General features: G+C 38.8%; 1 protein-coding gene across 1 annotated transcript in view; it reads left to right on the forward strand.

The window, feature by feature from the left end:
* CRB1 (crumbs cell polarity complex component 1) overlaps nt 1-20,228 on the forward strand; it is a 247,645-nt gene that overhangs the window by 213,798 nt on the left and 13,619 nt on the right. Inside the window, 1 exon segment of the mRNA XM_060088676.1 lies at nt 350-476. Within this exon segment, the coding sequence (XP_059944659.1) occupies nt 350-476 (127 nt within the window).

Below are 20,228 nucleotides of genomic sequence, written 5' to 3' on the forward strand. Positions count from 1 at the left end.
TAAGGTGGCAACGACACTAACACTCTTGAGGGAGAAATTGACTTATGCATGGCCCCATTTTGTCTTGGTTTCTAGATATTTGCACCTGTTTTCTCTTTCTAATTAACTGTGTGCACGTCTGTGTGTGTGTGTGTGTGTGTGTACAAATTATTTTCATTAAAAGAAAAATTTGTGAAAGGAATTTTGAAGATTATCTCCCACGTTATCGAGCATATACAACAAAGGGCATAGGGATTGGTCAATTACACCGCGCTGGTCTAGGTGGATCAGGCTAGCATTCTCCCTCCCATTCATTTCACAGCCAATTTATTGAAATGGGGCCCGGGTTTCTGCTGTTTCCGTTTTCAAGGTGTGAAAAGGACATTGACGAGTGTGCCTCCGATCCCTGCCTCAATGGAGGCCAATGCCACGACTTGCTGAACAAGTTCCAGTGCGTCTGTGATTTGGCCTTCGCCGGCGCGCGCTGTGAGCTGGACGTAAGCGGCCTCTCCTTCTATGTCTCCCTCCTGCTCTGGCAGAACCTCTTCCAGCTTCTTTCTTACCTCATTCTGCGCATGAATGATGAGCCCGTGGTCGAGTGGGGTGAACAGGATGATTATTGACGTGCCTGTGAACATTCCCAAACTTGAAAGACATGAATTTCAAGAGATGCCTTGAAATAAAAACCATCTTGAAAATTAAAATAAATTCAAGGACTATTTTAAGCATATGGCAAGCACTTTATGAGTACGTCAAATATTTACCTATTCCAGCTCTAAATGCAAAACAGAATTGTTCTTAACACGAGCAGAGACATCTCCCTGTTGAGAGTATTTAGTACAGATGTGCCGTCATTCTTAGCGCCTCTATATTTGAATGACCACCGCAGTAAGAAACAGCTTTCTCCCACACCCCATTCCTGTGTGAGCTTTTACAGTATGTCGCCCTCATTCGCCCTCATCCTCAGTCATTTATGTTCTTTCATTCTTATCTATTATTCATGACATGACAACTTGAAAATCACTGATTAAACTTTTTATATCCATCTATGCTCTTATACAAGCTATTCAGATGAAGTGTTGCCAGTTCTCTGGTAAGTTAAAAATATATATAAAGAAAGTGGGAAATTCCATGAAATCCCTCAAAATCTAGAAAGAAAATTTTGTAATATAATTGGTATCAATTCTCAAGTTATATACCTCAGCAGTATAATTTACAATTCCATAAAAACCTTCCTTCCTCAGAAAAAAATGACAGATAAAACCTTTCTCCATTTCTTTTTCCTGCAATATTTTCTATACAAATAATAACTTTTTGTTAATTGCTTATAGATGTATGAGCTTATCGACATTTCTATCAAATTGACTAATCTCAATTGCTTTTCAATGCATATTCAATAAAGAAATAAGCATTATTGTATATGCATACACTAAAAATGTAAATTATAAAGCTTGAATTTCTTGGATGCATATTTTTCTAAAATTTGCAAGTAAATTTATCCTCTTCAACTATCTGAGAAAAAAAGCATAGTACCTATTATAATCAAAGTATATTTGGCATTATGACTTTTTTAAGAAATAAATACCTGAAATGACGGATCTACAAAGTAAATTAATAAGGTATGCAAAGATTAATATATTCTTCCTTAGAGTATATAAAATAGTAATTAGAAAATAACTTTATTTGCTAATATTTTTATTGCTTCCACACTGCATGTTATCATTTATGCTAAATATGTTTGTGTGGCTATACCTTCCAAAGGAGCCATTATTTGTGTTCATTTAATGGGAAAATAATTTGATCCTATGAATTAATTTAGAAAGAGCTATAATAACAATGGCCCGCCAAAGATCATTTTGTAAATGTGTTTGTGTCTTTAGGAGCTGCCCTGGTTTGAAAATGTGAGGGTAATTTATCCATTGGGTGATATCCAATACTCATTTAGTCCCAATTGTTTTAAGAAATTTGTTTTTCTTTGGAAATTACCAAGGTAAACTTAACTATACCATGAAATCAAAATTACAAAGTAGTATACTATAAAAGCAAAGGAAATATCTTCAGTTTTATTTTTCAACAATAATAGAGGATTTTATGCAGCAAATTTATCCTGTGGAGTGCTAGCAGCCACTTAACTGGGAGAGACTCATGTTGAAGTCTTTCCTTTCTACTCCTCACTCCCCTCGCCACTACACAGTACGTGCCATCCTGCCATCTCAGCTGATCTGTTCCAAAGCTAGATTTCATGGCAAGAGACATGGGGAAAACCTTCCCATCAATATTTGCATTCCCATATTATCTGAAGTAAGCATAAAATTGATACAGCCAAAGACCACGTGTTCAGTTTTCACATTTGCTCCCATTGGGCATATCTGTAATTATATGCTTACAGGTCATTCCAAATGTAACATGTTTCCTTCCAAATATATTTAAGAATCACTCACCATCTCTTTCTCTGTACAATTCTGATGGCTCTGTTGTCACTGTAATTGTCAGTAGTTGCTTTTCTGTTTTCCAATATCTTGTCATAGCTGACTTAAAAACACTCCCTTTTCTCTGTCTTCTTCTGTATTTTCAATTGCATTGTGTGTGACTATGGCTTTTGCACATTTGCACCGAAAAATAAAACCATTGTTTCTGTATCTCTACTCCTCATCCTCTGATAACTGTCTTCATTTGGCTTGACTGTGTCTTGCACACTAAGATGTCCACAAGCCAGGAGCACGCACACACACACACCCCCCACATAATGAACACAGAACTACCTGTGCTGATCACCCTGAATTGTGGTCTCTTTCCCCAGATGTGTTACTGCAGGTAAACACCTGCGGCAGTCAAGGTCAAAGTTCCATATATTGATACTTTCCCTCTGTGGCAGGTATTCCTCTAGTTGTAATTCTAGTATTGATGACATCCTCAATTATTCTTACTATTGATCTGCATCGTCCCCACCAGAGCTAGCCATAGTTAACTTGGCTCTGAGGAGGGGCCATCTCACCTGAGTGACAGAAATTCACACAAACTCCTCTAGACCCCATTTCTGAAGCATAACCTATAGTAGTTGAATTTAAATTTTTTTTATTTTGTTCTTTTTTAAGGTTCAACATTTGAACTAAACAAGGCTATATCTCTATCTTTGGCCATACCTCTTCCTTCTGTGTGTGTGTACATGGGGAGTAGTTTTTATCACCCTCCTTTTTGGAGAACAGGGAAGCTGAGAAAACAGGGAGGTTGGGAGAAATTACTGTTTTGACAGCACAGAAAGACAAATTCACTTAACACTATCAAGAACCTTCTCTGTGTCAGGGACTGTGATAAACCTTTTATAAATACATACTTTTTTTCAATATAAGGGCAACCAATATCTCTCACCTTCCAAATTCTTCACTAAATTGTATTTAAAGATCCTTTTGCCACGTCTGAATTTTAAAGCAGAAGTTATTCAGCTTTAATTTTGCAAAATTTAAATGGAGCCTCTTCTACAAATGGTTATACATAAAATTTGAGTTTAGTGATTTAGGAAGAAAACCAGCAAAAGAAATATGAAAATTATTCTCAACTACCAAAATTATTACTAATGTGGGCTAATTTCATTTCTCTACTTTACTCTTTTGATTTATTCAACAAATATTTGATGAATACCTACTATGTGTTGTGCCCTGGACTAGGTACTGAGAATACAACTGTAGATTAGACACAGCACTTGCCCGCAAGTTGAGGGTCTTGTAGAGTAGGGGTCCCCAACCTTGGTACCGGTCCACAGCCCGTTAGGAAGCCGTCTGCCCAGCGGGAGGTGAGCGGTGGACAGGTGAGCTGAAGCTTCACCTGCCACTCCCCATCGCTCACATTACCGCCTGAGCCATCCCCCCATCGCTGGCATTACTGCCTGAGCCATCCCCCTGCACGCCCCCACCTCCGGGGTCTGTGGAAAAATTGTCTTCCATGAAATGGGTCCCTGGTACCAAAAAGGTTGGGGACCGCTGTTATAGAGGATATAGGTCAACAGAGGAGGAGAGGTCCTGGGTCCCTGTTAGGATGGAACTTAGTGCCAGCTCTAGAGGAGCACAGAGGAGGGGCATTTTTGCCCAGTCTTAAAGGCAGAAGGTCAAAGAAAGTCCCAAAGCCTAAGCTGAGATTCAAAGGTGAACAGACATGAGGTTGTGTCAGGAGGACTGGAATAGCAGGGGACATGTCAGCAGAAGGGGCTGCAGAGGTGTGCAGTGTGGCCATGTGAAGTGGGGGGTGGGGGTGCAGGGAGGGCGGAGTAAGCCTGAGGCTGCAGAGTCAGTGGAAGTGAGTCCTTGGAAGCCGTGTCAGGGACCTAGGCTTTTCTTCCTAAGAGCAATGGAGAGTCTTTGATAGAGTTCAAACAGAGAGGTGACATGATTACGCTTGCACTTTAGAAGATTACTTGGGCTTCTAGGGAGAGAATGGATTCAAAGCAGGGCAAGACTGGACCCATAAAGACACATTTAAGAGGCTGTTGCAGCGATACAGACAAAAGGGCAGGGCACTTTGAGCTACCTTCTATAGTTAAACGGGATGTTGCGAAAGGGCTTCATTTAACAGAGTTTGAAGCAGTAAGATCTTATGATTGTTTGGGAGAAGCTGTAGATCTGAGTAATGAAAAGTTAAATTTGGTGAATCTTATTTTTTAAATTTTTGTTAATTGAATAAATGAATACATGTAAGGTCAATGGACTATCCAAGTACAATTATTAGTTAGTGTGAATATTCCAGTCTGAAGTTCAAGAGTCATGGCAAGGTGGCAGTATACATTTGGGAGACTTATTATAGATCTATTGAACTTTTGCATTTTATTCTCCATATCTGTATTATTTTTTTGTATTTTTGAATTTGTTCACTTGTATTTTTTTAGTATTTTTCCAGCTTTGTTGAGATATAATTGACATAAAACATCCTGTAAGTTTAGGGTGTCCAGTGTGTTGGTTTGATACACTTGTACTTTGCAAAATGATGACCACCTTAGCATTAGCTAACACCTCCATCACATCACATGATTACTATTTCTTTTTTGTGGTGAGAACATTTAAGATCCTCTCTCTTAGCAACTTTCAATAATACAGTATTATTCACTATATGTGGTCACAGTGGTGTACATTAGGTCCCTGGAACTTGTTCATCTTACAACTGAAAGTTTGTACCCTTTGACCAGCATCTCTCCATTTTCCCCACTCCTCAGCCCCTGGCAGCCACCATTCTGCTCTCTGCTTCTTTGAGTTCAATGTTTTTAGATTCCATATATGAGTGAGATCATACGGTGTTTGTCTTTCTCTGTCTGACTTGCTTCACTTGGCATAATGCCCTCCAAGTCCATCCATGCTGTTGCAAATAGCAAGGTTTCCTTCATTCTCACGACTGAATAATAGTCCATTATATACACTTTTGACCTTGAACAACACAGGTCTGAACTGAGAGGGTCCACTCACTTATACACGGCTTTTTCTTGAATAGCAAATACAGAATGCTAGAGTCTGAGGTTGTTTGACACCCAGGATGCGGAGCCATGGATATGGAGGATCCACGAATATGGAGGAACGGCACATATGGAGGGCTGACTATAAGTTATACGCAGAGTTGTTACTTTGAGGAGGGTGCTCACCCCTAACCTCCACATTGTTCAAGGGTCAGCTGTATGTATATAAATACACTTATCTCTGCAAATCCTATTTTCATTTCCTTTGGATAAATACCCATGAGTGGAATTGCTGGATTATATGGTAGTTCTATTTTTAATTTTTTGAGGAAACTCCATGCTGTTTTCCATAGTGGCTGCACCAATTTACATTCCCACCAACAGTGCATGAGGGGGTTTCCCTTTTGTCCACATGTTCTCTAACACTTGTTATTTTTTGTCATTTGATGATAGCCATTCTGACAGGTGTGAGGTGGTATCGCATTGTGGTTTTGATTTGCATTGACTGATTAGTGATGTTGAGCATCTTTTCATGTATCTTTTTTATCATTTGTGTGTCTTCTTTGCAAAAATGTCTATTCCAATCCTCTGTCCATTTGTTAATTGGATTGTTTGGGGTTTTTTTCTATTGAGTTGTATGAGTTCTTCATATAATTTGGATATTAACCCCTTATCAGATATACATTTGCAAATATTTTCTTCTGTTCTGTAGATTCCCTTTTCATTTTATTGATGGTTTCCTTTGCTGTGCAGAAGCTTTTCCGTTTGATATAAAACTCACTTGCCACTTTTTGCTTGTGTCAAATCCAAAGAAAACCATTGGCAACACCAATGTCTTGGAGCTTACCCCCTATGTTTCCTTCTGGAAGTTTTACGCTTTTAGGAGTTTTATGGTTTCAGGTTATACATGCAAGTCTTCAATCCAGTTTGAGTTGATTTAATACAGTATGGTATAAGACTGGGGCCCAGTTTCATTCTTTTGCATGTAACTGTCCAGTTTTTCCACCACCACTTATTGAAGAGATTATTCTTTCTCCATTTATATTCTTGCCTCCATTGTCATAAATTAATTGGCCATATATGTGCAGGTTTTTTCTGGGCTCTCTGTTCTGTTCCATTGATCTATGTGTCCATTTTTATGGCAATACCATACCGTTGGGACTACTCTAGCTCTGTAATATAGTTTGAAATCAGGAAGTGTGATGCCTCCAGCTTTGTTCTTCTTTCTCAAGATTGCTTTGGCTATTAGAGTTTTTTGAGGTTCCCTACAAATTTTAGTATTGTTTTTTCTATTTCTGTGAAATGCTGAAATGTTGGTCTAATAGAAGCTACATTGTCCTTAATAGAAGTGAGAACTATAATTTTAGGAAGTTAGTCTTAAACTGTATTAACATAAGCATTTGGTCCCAGAACAAGGGTTATTGTTTTCCTTCTGACTTATGTACTGACCAAGTCACTTCAGAAGTGTAGGTTTTACTTCCAGGCACCACATTCAAAGGAAAACCTTGATGACTTCCAGGCCTAGAGAAAGGCATTTTAGAAACAGTCTAAGGATAGGGGATGTTTTCTCTAGAAAGAGACGACTTAAGGAAAGCATGAAACTGCCTTCAGGTGCTTGAATTGTTATCATGAAAATGAAAAAGTAGATTTTTTCTATATTAATACAGAGAGCAGAAATAAGACAGAGGAATAGAATTTATAGGAAAAATATTTCAAGTCAGCATAAGGGAAAAGAATTTAACACTGGAACTATTCAATAATGTAATGCATTGACTTGCACCAAAGTGAACTCCCATCCCTGGAAGCATTCAAATAGAAACTAAGTGACAATATGTCATAAATATTGCGAAAAATATTTGTCACTAATTGAGAGAGATACATGGACCTGACCACTCTTAAGCGTCTATGATTAGCTGATTAAGCACAATTAATGCACTTTGTACATATGAAATTTCTCAAGATTCTTATCTATATTATTCACAACAGAAAGATTATAGGCTAGGTTTAGAAATGACATGTGAATTTTTTAGTTGAGGAAAGTGTGGTGTAGAGGGGCAAGTAACTGACCAGGATCACCTGATACTTTGGATAAGAGTGAAGACTGGAAAGGATACCTCTGGGATTTTTATATCATTAACACCTTGGGCCTTGTTATAGTGAAGACATTTTTGACAATGAGAAATTTCCTTAAGAATATGTTTTTAGGGCTTCCCTGGTGGCGCAGTGGTTAGGAATCCGCCTGCCAATGCAGGGGACACGGGTTCGAGCCCTGGTCCAGGAAGATCCCACACGCTACGGAGCAACTAAGCCCGTGCACCACAGCTGCTGAGCCTGAGCTCTAGAGCCTTCGAGCCACAGCTACTGAAGCCCACGTGCCTGGAGCCTGTGCTCCGCAGGAGGAGAGGCCACCGCAGTGAGAAGCCCACACACAGCAACGAAGACCCAACGCAGCCATAAATAAATAAATAAATAAATAAATATTTTTTAAAAAGAATATATTTTTAGATACAGTAATCTACTATGCTGCTTCCTTTGAAACTGAAAGACTAACACCATCAGTTCTGCCTCATTCACCCTCTGAAAGGCATCTTTATCATCCATAGCAAGAACAGACTGGGCCTGGATGCTTGTCCTGCTCTTCACATGCTTTTTGAGAGCAAACTTTGAGGTTGGCATTGCTCTGCAATCCATTAGTTTCAGGCAAGATCTGCAATAGAATCAAGGCAATAACCAGGGAAAAAATAGAGCATCTGGGAAAGTTTATTTGGGTGGTGTTTTTCTTTTTTAACTCTTATGGTAAAATCATGATGTTAGAAAAATATTCCATTGTTAAGTGTAGGGTGTCCTCTAAAGGAATATTAAGTTAATCCTCTTTCAATCATTACACAGAAGTACATGACACTGAAATATTAGACAGAACCACATGAACTTGCATATTTTGCAAACATGGCAACTTCATATTGTTTTACCTATCACATAAGAAGGGCCTGATAAGTGCCAGGATGCTTCTCCTAAATTTTGAATTATTAATGCAGAACAGAGAATCAAAGAGTTAAAAAGTTCTCATAAACCATCTAGTCCAACTTCTTTCTATAAAAGATGAAGAATGTAAGGCTCAGAGAGGGTATGCCTTACTTGATGTCTATTCATGTCCTTCCCCCCTTTTTGTAATTAGCTTTTTTTTTTTTTTTTTTTTACTACTGAGTTGTAGGAGTGCCTTACATATTCTGAATATTAACTCCTTATTAGAAAGAGAGTTGGCAGGTATTTTCTTGGAAATTTCATAGGTTGTCTTTCCACTCTGTTGTTTGTCTCCTTTGCTCTGCAGAAGTTTTTAAGTTTGATGTAGCTCTACTTGTCTATTTTTGCTTTTGTTGCCTGTGCTTTTGGCACTGTGTTCATGAAATCATCACCAAATCCTATGTCAGGGGTTTTTTCCCCTATGTTTTATTCTAAGAGTTTTACAGTTTCAGGTCTTATGTTTAGGTCTTTAATCCACTTTGAGTTCGATTTTTGTGTATGGTGTAAGATAGAGTCTAATATCAGTTTTTTGAACATGGATTTCTGGTTTTCCCAGCACCATTTGTTGAGAAGAGACCATTCTTTCCCCATAATGTATTCTTGTCACCTTTGTCAAAGATCAGCTGACTATATATCCAAGGGTGTATTTCTGGGCCCTCCATTCTGTTCCATTGGTCTATATGCCTGTCTTTATTCTAGTACCATACTATTTTGATTACTTTGTAGTATATTTTGAAATCAAAACTTGTGAGGCCTCCAGGTTTCTTTTTTCTCAAAATTGTTTTGGCTACTCAGGGCCCTTTGAGATTCTGTATAAATGTTAGCTTTTTTTTTTCTGAAAAAAATGTCATTGGGAATTTAATAGGAATTATATTGAATATGTAGATAGCTTTAAGTGATATGGACATTTTAAAAATATTAATTCTTCCAATCCATGAACACAGGATGTCTTCTCATTAATTTGTGTCCTCTTTCATTTATTTCATTAATATTTTATAATTTTCAGTGTACAAGTCTTTCAGCTCCTTGATTAAGTTTATTCCTAAGTGAATTATTCTTTTGGTGCTATTATACCTAGGGTTGTTTTAATAATTTCCTTTTCTAATTAGTTGTTCATTGTTAGTGTATGGAAATTCAACTGATTTTTGTGTGTTGATTTTGTATCCTCCAACCTTGCTGATTTTGTTTATTAGTTTTACAAGTTGTTTGTGGAGTTTTTACAGTTTTCTACATATAAGATGTCATCTACAAACAGACAAATTTTACTTATTTCCAATTTGGAAGACTTTTATATCTTTTTCTTGTCAAATTGCTCTAGCTCAGACTTCCATTACTATGCTGAATAGAAGTGGAAAGAGTGGGAATTCTTGCCTTTTTCCAGATTTTAGAGGGAAAGCTTTCAGTTTTTCACCATTGAGTATGTGGTCTTTTCATTTATGGACTTTATTGTGTTGAGGTAATTTTCTTCTATTCCTAGTTTTTTGAGTGTTTTTAACATAAAATGGTATTGAGTTTTGTCAAATGCTTTTTCTGCATCAGTTGAGATGATCATGTGATTTTTCTCCCTTTATTCTGTTAATGTGGTGTATTACACTGATTAATTTTCATATGTCAAACCATCCTTGCATCCCTGGGATAAATCTAACTTGATCATGGTGTACAATCCTTTTCATATGTTGTTGGATTTGGTTTATTAGTATTTTGTTGTGGTTTTTGCATTGATGTTTAGCAAGGATATTGGCCTGTAGTTTTCTTTTCTTGTGGTGTCTTTGTCTGGCTTTGGTATTGGGGTCATGTTGATCTTATAAAATGATTTTGGATATGTTCCCTCCTCTCCACTTTTTCGGAAAAGTTTGAGAAGAAATGTAGTCGATTCTTTTCTTTATTTTTATATTTAAAATTTTTTAATAATAATAATTATTATTTTTTTGGCCGCACTGCATGGCATGTGGGATATTTGTTCCCTGATCAGGGATCAAACCTGCACCCCCTGCACTGCATGCATGGAGTCTTAACCATTGGACTGCCAGGGGTGTCAGGAGTTAATTCTTTTTTAAATGTTTGGTAGGATTTACTAGTGAAACCATCTGGTCCTGTGGTTTTCTTTGGTGGGAGGTTAAAAATTGTCACATTTTCGGGCTTCCCTGGTGGTGCAGTGGTTGAGAGTCCGCCTGCCGATGCAGGGGACGCGGGTTCGTGCCCCAGTACAGGAAGATCCCACATGCCGCGGAGCGGCTAGGCCCGTGAGCCGTGGCCGCTAAGCCTGCGTGTCCGGAGCCTGTGCTCCACAATGGGAGAGGCCACAACAGTGAGAGGCCCGTGTACCGCAAAAAAAAAAAAAAAAAAAAAAAAAAAAAATTGTCACATTTTCTACTACTTACATTAATAACTCCAGTTTTTCCCCCTCATAATCACTCTGAGAGGCATTATTATCTTTATTTAAAGATACATAGAGACTTAAAGAGGTTACCTGAATTGCTCAAGGCCAATGTATAGGAAACATCGGAGCTTGGGTTCATCAGAGTCTTCCATTTACAAATCTCATGCTAAAGAAAGGTTTGAGATCACCAATTAGGAAGGGGATGTAGGGATAATTAGCAGGAGTTCCTTTGTTATTGTGGTCCAAAGTGGCAAAAATAAAAAATGTTAGCTGTCATCAAGAATGGTTTGGAAAACCAAACAGGTACTTCTTTCCAATTCAACCCTAAAACTTTGGTGCCTATGACTGTTTGCGACACTTCTAGAAGGAAAAGGGAGGTGACTGTGTAATAGAAGACAGGGGATTTGAGGAGTGGGCAGATGTGTCTAACAACAAAATTACTCTTTATTCTGGCTAAATGAAGAGTCTGAACATTCATGTAAATGAATAGATGGCCTGATTGAGGGAACCTGTTCAGAAAGTCCCAGATTTTCAGGGTGGGAACCATTCATTGAAACACAGTAAATCTAGCAAGTGATAGGAAATTCTTCTTTATACTAATAAACAAAATTCATTAAATTAAGAGAGCAAAGCAGAAAAGAAAAATAAACTCGACAGGGACTTGGGTCGTTTGTGAATGACAGAGTCATGCACGGTTTCTGAGAGGATTAGGGTTGTGTTTGATCCAGAAGGCTGATGTCAAGGGTGACACCGACCGGCCCACATCCTCGGGCTCCTGATGGGAACAGAGCCCTGGGCAAGGGCACAGCATCTTTCTCTGAACAGCAGTCTCTCTGGGCTCTCAAGTTGACTTTCAGGAAAGAGGCACCCAGAATGACATTCTCTTCAAATCACAATTTTATATAGCCCCGTCACTTCTTACTGAGTTTCCACTAATTAGCATTCAGGAAGGAGTAAATATAGCACTAACACAGGAAAAGGTTCTTAAATGTTATTTTGATGTATCTCAATCACTGAAATCAGGTCTGATTCAGTTCACTAATCTGTTTTCCTTTAATCTTTTCACACATTATTAAGATTTCTGCTTCACCAACTATAATTAATGCTCTTCATTTCTTAATGTGAGGTCGTCGCCACCGGCTTCACAGAAATCATGTAACATAGAGTTTCAGCTTCAGAACACATTTCTTTACGTGTCCAAAGTAGAACGGAAACCGGCGATAGAGAGCAGGGCTCCTGGATTGCAGGCATAAGTGAATTAATTGGTTGGTGTTAAACCACAGACAGCAGAGGGAAATAAACTGGTTGAAGTTTGCCGCTGAGCTGACTAGCTAACCAAATCATACAGCTTTTTAGCTACCTGTCAAATCAATTCTCATCATTAAAAAAAACAAATCTCCCTGAAGTGATCCTTGCCTTGCTACAATATTGGACTTTGTGGAAACTGATTTTTAAAATCAGTTATTTACCCATTCATCCACCATTATCAAGGGTCTGCTATAAACAAGGCTCTGAGCCAAAGCTTGGTGAGAAACTAAAATATACGCAAAAGACGTGCTCCTGCTCTGAAGAGCTTAGACTAAGGGAACTGGGTGACTTCCATGTATAGCTCCACCCACACAGTTCTCCAATTTTGTAAACCATGGAGATATTTGAAGTGAATGTAATGATGTGTGTTGGTTATGACACGATGACTGTACTATTTATTGTTCAACTGGAATACTTTGAGAGGGAAAGGAAGCACTATTCATAATTACATTGACACAACAGCCTGAACTGACATTGTTCTAGGAAAACCGAGACACATCCTAGTTATTCCCCCCGGAGAAGCATCATCTCTACCTGACACACTTCCATTCTCTTCAGAATGTCACTGAAGTCGATCACAGATCATTTTCGAAATCAGATGACCATGTTACAAACCAATTAACTTACCAAAATGACTCAAAGTGAATAATGAACTTGATTGCATCGTGTTATCATTTTCTTGAGTTATTCCCCTTGCTTTTTACTCAAGAAAAACTTTTGGCATTGGTTCCATCTATTAAAAACAGAGTTGTGATCAACAAAACTGAAGACTACTAGTATGCAAGTGAATATCATGATGTCGTCTAGTTTAACATAACATGAATTTAGTTTCTCCTAATTTTTCTTTTCAAAAATGGAGTGTGTAAATTCTTATACAGTATGGATTTTCTTCTCGACTGACGTATACTGGCTTTAGGAAAGGAGGCTGCAGCTCACTGAATCCATTGCTAATCTTTTTTTGAGAGCCAAAAACTGGGCACACTCTAGGAGATTTCATATGTGAACAAAGTTAAATATCAAGATACCTGACTTGAAATTGGTACTTGTTTTAACTTTATTTTTCCTTGACACTTTTGTGACTCATAATGTATATTTATGGGTTATATGTATATTATTTTCCCAACCTTGATAAAAATAGAAAAAATTCTTTCCTTTTAAAAAGGCATAAAGTTCATGGCTATTATCTTCTTCTCACATTGTAATGGCTGAACAACAGATTATTTCACATGGGATGGAAATCTATTGGAGACTAACTGTATAGAGGAAGGAAGCGCCGTATTAAATATAACTCCTCCAAAAACAAACAGGCTATTTGCAAAGAAATATATTTGATCATTTGGAAAACATATTCCTGATTGTTTCATTGTCTACCTGACTTTAATTTAGTTGCACATAAATCTCTGAATAATATTACTTCCACCCACTTCCCCTAACGTTTTTTGATAATCCTGTGCTGATAGCAAGACTATGTTATAAAGGAAATTTGAGGTACCCATATATTTGTTATTCAAAGTGGCAAAGCACATGTTAATTTCTGATGAATGAATGAAATCACTCTGGTTGATACCTAAAACTCAGGAAAACATCTGTTTTAAAGCTAGTATGTTCCCTCAAATTTTTCAATAGCCAACTTGATATCGTGTATAGTAGATAATAAATATTAACTAACTTACTAATATAATGAATGAAGTGTTTTTGAGGTGAGTTCAAAGTGGCAGTTTCTAACTTTGAGAACCGTTTGTGTGTATGTGTGTGTATTCAGCCTGTCCCATAGTTATTAAAATTAAGATGAAACTGATAGTTCATATTAAGTACAGAAAGTTGGCCCATTTTCCCCACCAAATTCACAGAATGAAAAAGACAAGGCTTGGTCTTTAGTAACCCCTTTGGTGATGGTAGGGTCTTGAGGATAAGTGATCTACATTCTCCATTAGGGGAATGTTACTTCCATCCAAGAAACAAATGCACAGAAACCCTATTATTCATGTTGAAGTGAAATTTGATATAAATTGGCTCTTTCCTGAACCATTTCCCAGAGGAAGCTTAGATTCATAAAGATGTGGGCTCTCACCTCTAACATAGTCACGTGGACACCCAAGGACACTCTCAGAGCAGCCCTCCGGGATATATTTAATTTGACTTCCTCTTTGCTTTTAGGAAAGCATTCCATTATAGCAGAATGGATAGGGCCTCTAAAAATCTTAGTAATTCAGGAGAGGAGTGTAAGTTTTCTTCTCTTCAAAGATGAATATGTTGAATTGTTAAAATCCATGTCCTTTTAATTCACCTCCTCTAAAACCAGTAGGAAGTGACCACTGTTGCAACTTTGAAAAAAGGCATTTTAAAGAATCTGTTGCTCTTTTCTCTGTGAGCTTTGAATTCTCATTTCATCCTTCTTTGCCTAGTCAGGTGTATATATGCTCAGAACTTGCCCATGAAGGCTTCCTTTCTCTTCTCCCTCTCCGTCGGGGCTGGGAGTGCCTTCACGCTCCCACACCATCCCGAACATGCCTTCATTGTAACATTTAATGGTAACAAGGCTAATAAAATTTAATAACTATAGAGCTTACTCTGAGCCAGCCACTATTCTAAGGTCATCTCACACATTATCTAATTATTTGTCACAAAAATGCCAAGACTTAGGTGGTATTATCTTCCTATTTTACTGATGAGAACACAAAGTCAGAGGTTAAGCACACTTTTCCCAAGCAGATCCAGTTCAGAAGGTGTAGCACCGAGCATCCAGGCTCTGGGTCGTGCGCCCCACTTACCCAGGAGCAATAGTGCAGATGCTCCTCGAGGCTGTGAGCTTCAGGAAGGCTGTTTAACTTTGAAACCTCAGTGCCTGGCAATCCTGCCTGGCAGAGCAGGTGCTTCAGTACTTACTGAAGGGATAAATAGATGGACGAATGAATGATTGGGGTTTACACAGAGGTGGGGAGGGCAGGGAAAGTTATGCATGGAAGATAATTGACCCAGGTCTTAGAATGAGCAGGAATTTTCTTAACAAAACAAAAACTCATGTTTTCCTGACATGATTTTTGGTTTTGTTTGATTGTTTGTTACCAAAGGGCTAATTAAATTGGTTTTCACAGAAGAAATTAAGTCACAAATAAAGTTGTGTGCCTGCTAGCAAAGAGAGCTCAGGATCCCAAGTTCTCATTCGTGTGTAAGGGCCACGCTGCATTTATGATTACCCACTGCCTAGATGATCAAGAATTCTTCTTTGTATAACTGCATCTGCATCTCAAGGGTTTGAGAAAGGAAACCTGGAGAACAGCCATCAGAGCCATAAACTTCCTTCGGGATCAACGGAAAGAGGCTTTAAAGACCTAAGACAGGGAAGGAGATTTATGGCACTGATCCCAAAAGATGACAAACATCAGACGGACTGTTGAAGAGCCCTACGCAATGAGAGAGGGAAAGATGCTGAAGAAATTCAAGTGGTGCCAGGAGAAAAGGAGGACCTGGGAAAGAGCTAGAGTTCTTCCCAAGTAGAAAGGGCCCTACAGCTGCCACACGTGCCCAGGGACGTGGATGAAATGCCTATATTTGCCCCGAGAGCACCATTAGCAAGACCAAAGCTTATCAGTTTTCACAATTTGTCTGGTTGTCAGACAAGCCTCACAAAGAAATGTCCAAATGTTCTACCCCTTTCGAATTCAGCTGCACCTGAAGGTTTGAGCCGTCCACTCCCTCCTCCTCATTGCCAACTTATCCTCCCTCTGAGCCACCTTCTTCTGCAGTAACTGCTCCCGTGGGATGAGCTGACATTCTGGGCCTCTCAGCAGGAAATCCAAAGTTTTGTCCTTGCACACATCCCACGACGATGCAGGGAACTGCCGAGTCGGTGCCGTCACCTGCTCCCGAGAGTCAAAGAAGTAACCACCGCATCCACACATGTGTTTCTACAACCTGTCTGACAGTGGGCTGGACACAGGGAGCAAGGAAGGAGGGCAGGCAATCAGGGAAATATAATCTATAATCCCTCCTCTAAGAATTTCAAGAAAACAACAATCTAGTTTCAGAGGAAAAAGAGAAACTACCAGACATATTGAAAACAGCCCCTAATTTATGGTACTGAGTAAAAGCACGGTATGAATTCACAGAAGTCTGGTCACTATGAGCTAGTCCAAGAGGGGGAGTTTTCATGGAGGTTATGGGAATTAAACGAGGCCATAAAATATGAGAAAGATTATTTGGAGGACAGAAAACGGGAGAGCATTCAAGAGAGAAGAAAGGTCACAAGACAAAATGCGACTGTGGGAACAAAGTTTGGATGATGTGAAGTACACAGAGTGACCAGGCCTGACTAGGACAGATGAAGGTTGCTGGGAAGTGATGGGATGTCAAATCAGATAAATTCAAGCTAGGGCAAGATTATGGATCCAAGCTCCTGTTGAAATCCAGCCCAAGAAGGAAGAGTCATTTCCTAATAACATGATTTAGGCCTCTCCATGCTTTCCTCTAAATTATTTCCAATAGGTTGTGATTATCTGTGGGCTGCCACTCACTTTGATTAGAAGGATTACCTTGCACCAAAAATGGTAGCACCTTTCTTTAATGATGGTTTTATTTGACTGATGAAAACGCCTCAATGATATTCTCAGTCTTATTCTTTCCTGTTGGAACTCAAACTAATACAAACTGTTCCTTGTTCCAGATAGTCTATTTTATTTTTTTAAATAATGCTGTTCAGGCAGGAAGTTTTGTTGAATAGATTTGGTGGGGTGGGGGGCTGTTTTTTCACTAACTTATTAAAGGCACATACTCTTTAACTTAATTTTTGATTTCTACTAATTAAAATTTCCTCTAGACATAGTTTTGTTAACTACGATTTGTTTTAAGCATCTTTTTTAAACTTCATTTGTATCTTTCTAAAGTTCTTATTCATTAATTGAGGATTTTCAGGCCCATGATGCTCTCCCTTTTCTTCTCAAAGGACCAAAGGCATGTTTTGGTCTGAGGAGATTCAGTTTGTCTCCCTTCCCTAAAAATTGAGCAAATTCTCTGGATCAGCACCTTAAAAAAAAGATTCTTTGAGGCTATAGACTAATGCTGCTATCACTCATCATCTTAAAGTACATAAAATTAATATATTTAGTCACTTTTTTAAAATGTCCCAATCGTGCAAATCCTTATAAAATGTACCCTAGGCCAAGCAGGAGGTGGTTGAAGCATTTCTGTGGTTAGTGCCAGCTATTTTCAGAGCTAAGGAAGCCATAAGTTTCTGAAAGTGGACCACCAACTGCCCAAGAAGCGTCACCAGCCCAGGAAACCCCACTGGCTCAGGGACCAGGTGACCAGGGCCCACTGGTGTCTCTTCCTTTGAGAGCTGGGCCTTCTCTGATGTCGAGATGTCCCGATGACCAAAAGTGCCCAACGTGTAGTATCTCATTTAATCCTAACATCAGTAGGAATGTTATTGCCACTTTACAGATGCCAAAACTAAGGCCCAAACAAGTTAAGTGATTTACTCAGACTCATCACTGATTTTCCTCCAAAATACAATCTTGGGTTTCTGTTTCCTAAATTATAAAACACAATACTTGGAGACTGTTTTTAAGCAGACTGCCCCACCCAAATATTTCAGAAATGTTAACATTTCTTAATTGTAAAATGGGTGTTTGAAATAGGTACCATTATATATAGTTTAAAGAAATGCAAGTTTTTCATGAGACAAACTGCATCCAGGGAACTCTGGAATGTTTTGAAGAACATTTCCAGGGAGAAAATGAAAAAATGGAAATGGAAAATAGATTGTAAAATCTCCTCTGTGGCTCTCATGGAATCCGGTACCTATTTATTTTTACCAATTAAGTCCTGTGAATGCTAAAGGTATTCACAGCTGGCAGTATGTACATTATCCTAATTTGCAGCTTCTTGAGGGTAAAGGTCATGTGTGTTTGAACTGGGATAACTCCATTGCCACTTAAATTACCAAAATAAATGCTCTTGAATTACAGAAACCAATATAAGCATCTCAGTTTAATATTGTATCTGCAGAACCCTAAGTGATGACTTTGAGCTTCCCACTCACCTTGTGGGGTGAGCTCAAGAGGTACAGGTTCTGAGTAATTGCATATAATTTGTCTTCTGCCCTGAGACAGAAATGGTGGCATGTTTGGCAGGATTCCCGCCACGGCAGTGGGGGCGGGTTGGGACTACAGCGTGCACCTTTGTACAGAGGCATTCTGGGATGTAAAGAGCCTGGGAGGCATTGTGAGAGTCACGAAGGTGATGTGCATTTACAAAGGGCAAAGCATTTGAGTGGCTCCCTGTTCACATAAAATATTCTGGGAGGGAAGAGTAGGCTGTGTCCCGCTTATTAACTCACATGGCACTGTTAGCTGGAGCAGATTTGACGAGGACACCATCCTGGGTCCAATTCCCTTTTAAGGATTTGTTCACTGATTTACTCATTCCAGTGGTCACAGATTGCAATCACAATGACAGGCTCCTGCTGAGTTCTCTGAGTTCAAAGTGAGGCCCAGGTGGGCCTTGATGCGCAGATCTACCAGGTCTTCCTCTCTACCTGACAAGTAAACCAAGTATCACCTGGATAGATCAGGAGCTGCTCGTCATCTATGTCAAGTTTGCTTTTGCATTTGTTTTACAATGCTATCTAATTTGTCAATTCAGTCAAAAAGAACTCGAGCACCTACAATGTGTCATGAACTCTGAAGTTGACAGGAGAGAAGAAGATGCTATATTCTGTTTGAGTGCAGCTTTCTAAATATAGAAAAGTATGGATCTTGAAATCACACAATAAGACAGGAATACAGCATGTAATGAACTGTAGGAGTCCACGGCTGAGAACATGCCAATTAGAATTTTTGCTACACAATTCAAAGTGTGTTCTTATAAATAAAAGTAGGTAGACTTTATAACATTTTGTACACAGGTAATGCTGCCTTCCTTGATTTTGTACATGGTAGTGTAGGATAACCTTTTTGCGTCAGACTTTTTATGGGTAGTAATATGCCATTGCAGTGGGACAGCTTAAGTGCATTTTAGGGACTCCTGTATCACCATCCTCATCAACCGGCATTTATTGAGTGCAGGAACTATAAATCATACTTATATACTTTATATAGAGTAAAATATGCATGCGTGTTTTCACATAAACAATGTTGAGTCCACTTTTTTAAATCTACAAGAAAATAGGAGCTCCGATATAATGGTTTTGAAATTAGTGTCTCAAAAGGAGTATAAAAACAACCCTGTCATTCTTCCAAGCTCATGGAAACCTTAAATCCTTTGGCAGTGGGTGAAATGTAAAAGGCTTTCTTAGTTTGCCCCTAAGTGTTCCCCAGTGTCCTAGAAGCATTATAGACTTCTTCATCCAGGAGGAAGCAAAAGAACCAATGTGCTTTGGGGAAGCAGGTATAAATGCTATAGCTTCCAGAAGGATTAGCTCCTTTTACTTGGAAATTAGCAAATGGATGTACAATTTTTAATTATAAATTTTAAACTTTCCATCAAAGTCAAATTGTGCTGATGTTAGTCAAACCTAATCTAGGCATTGATTCAAGAACCTGCTGATGGAGTAAAAAATACATGGAAACTTGTTAACAAGAAGTTCAATTTTCTACATCTCAGCAAATCATGCCAGAGTGTCATGTAATCTGCTGAGCTCAGGCAGCCCAGAGCCAGGGAAGATCTCTTTCTTTTCTTCACCATTAATATTTACAGTTGGAAGCACTACGTGGCTGCAATCTCAGCGCTGCACCTACAAAGGGAGTTGTTGGCTTGATACCTTGTTTTCTGACACTGTGAAGCGAGGAAACAGCTACCTTCTTAATCATCACCTGATAACATTGTGTTGACACTGGAGGGTAGCACAGGGCTGTTTTATACAAGCAACAACCCTGGGAGATTTTCTGCATTGTTTCCTTGTTTTATTTCTTGATAGACATGCTGGGGTGTTAAAAGCATGGGACTGAAAGTTGTGAATTATGGGTCCTTTTCTTTGTTCTCCCTCTGAATTTTTCAGGGTCTATGCAGGCACAGTATATAGGGACAGCTTACCTCCCAGACAGCCACTGTGTGCTGGGCACCTTCCTAGAACTCACAAACAAAATCCTTCCACCTCTCAGCCTACTT

This window comes from Mesoplodon densirostris, chromosome 2 (assembly GCF_025265405.1).
Source record: "Mesoplodon densirostris isolate mMesDen1 chromosome 2, mMesDen1 primary haplotype, whole genome shotgun sequence".
Taxonomy (NCBI): Eukaryota; Metazoa; Chordata; class Mammalia; order Artiodactyla; family Ziphiidae; genus Mesoplodon; species Mesoplodon densirostris.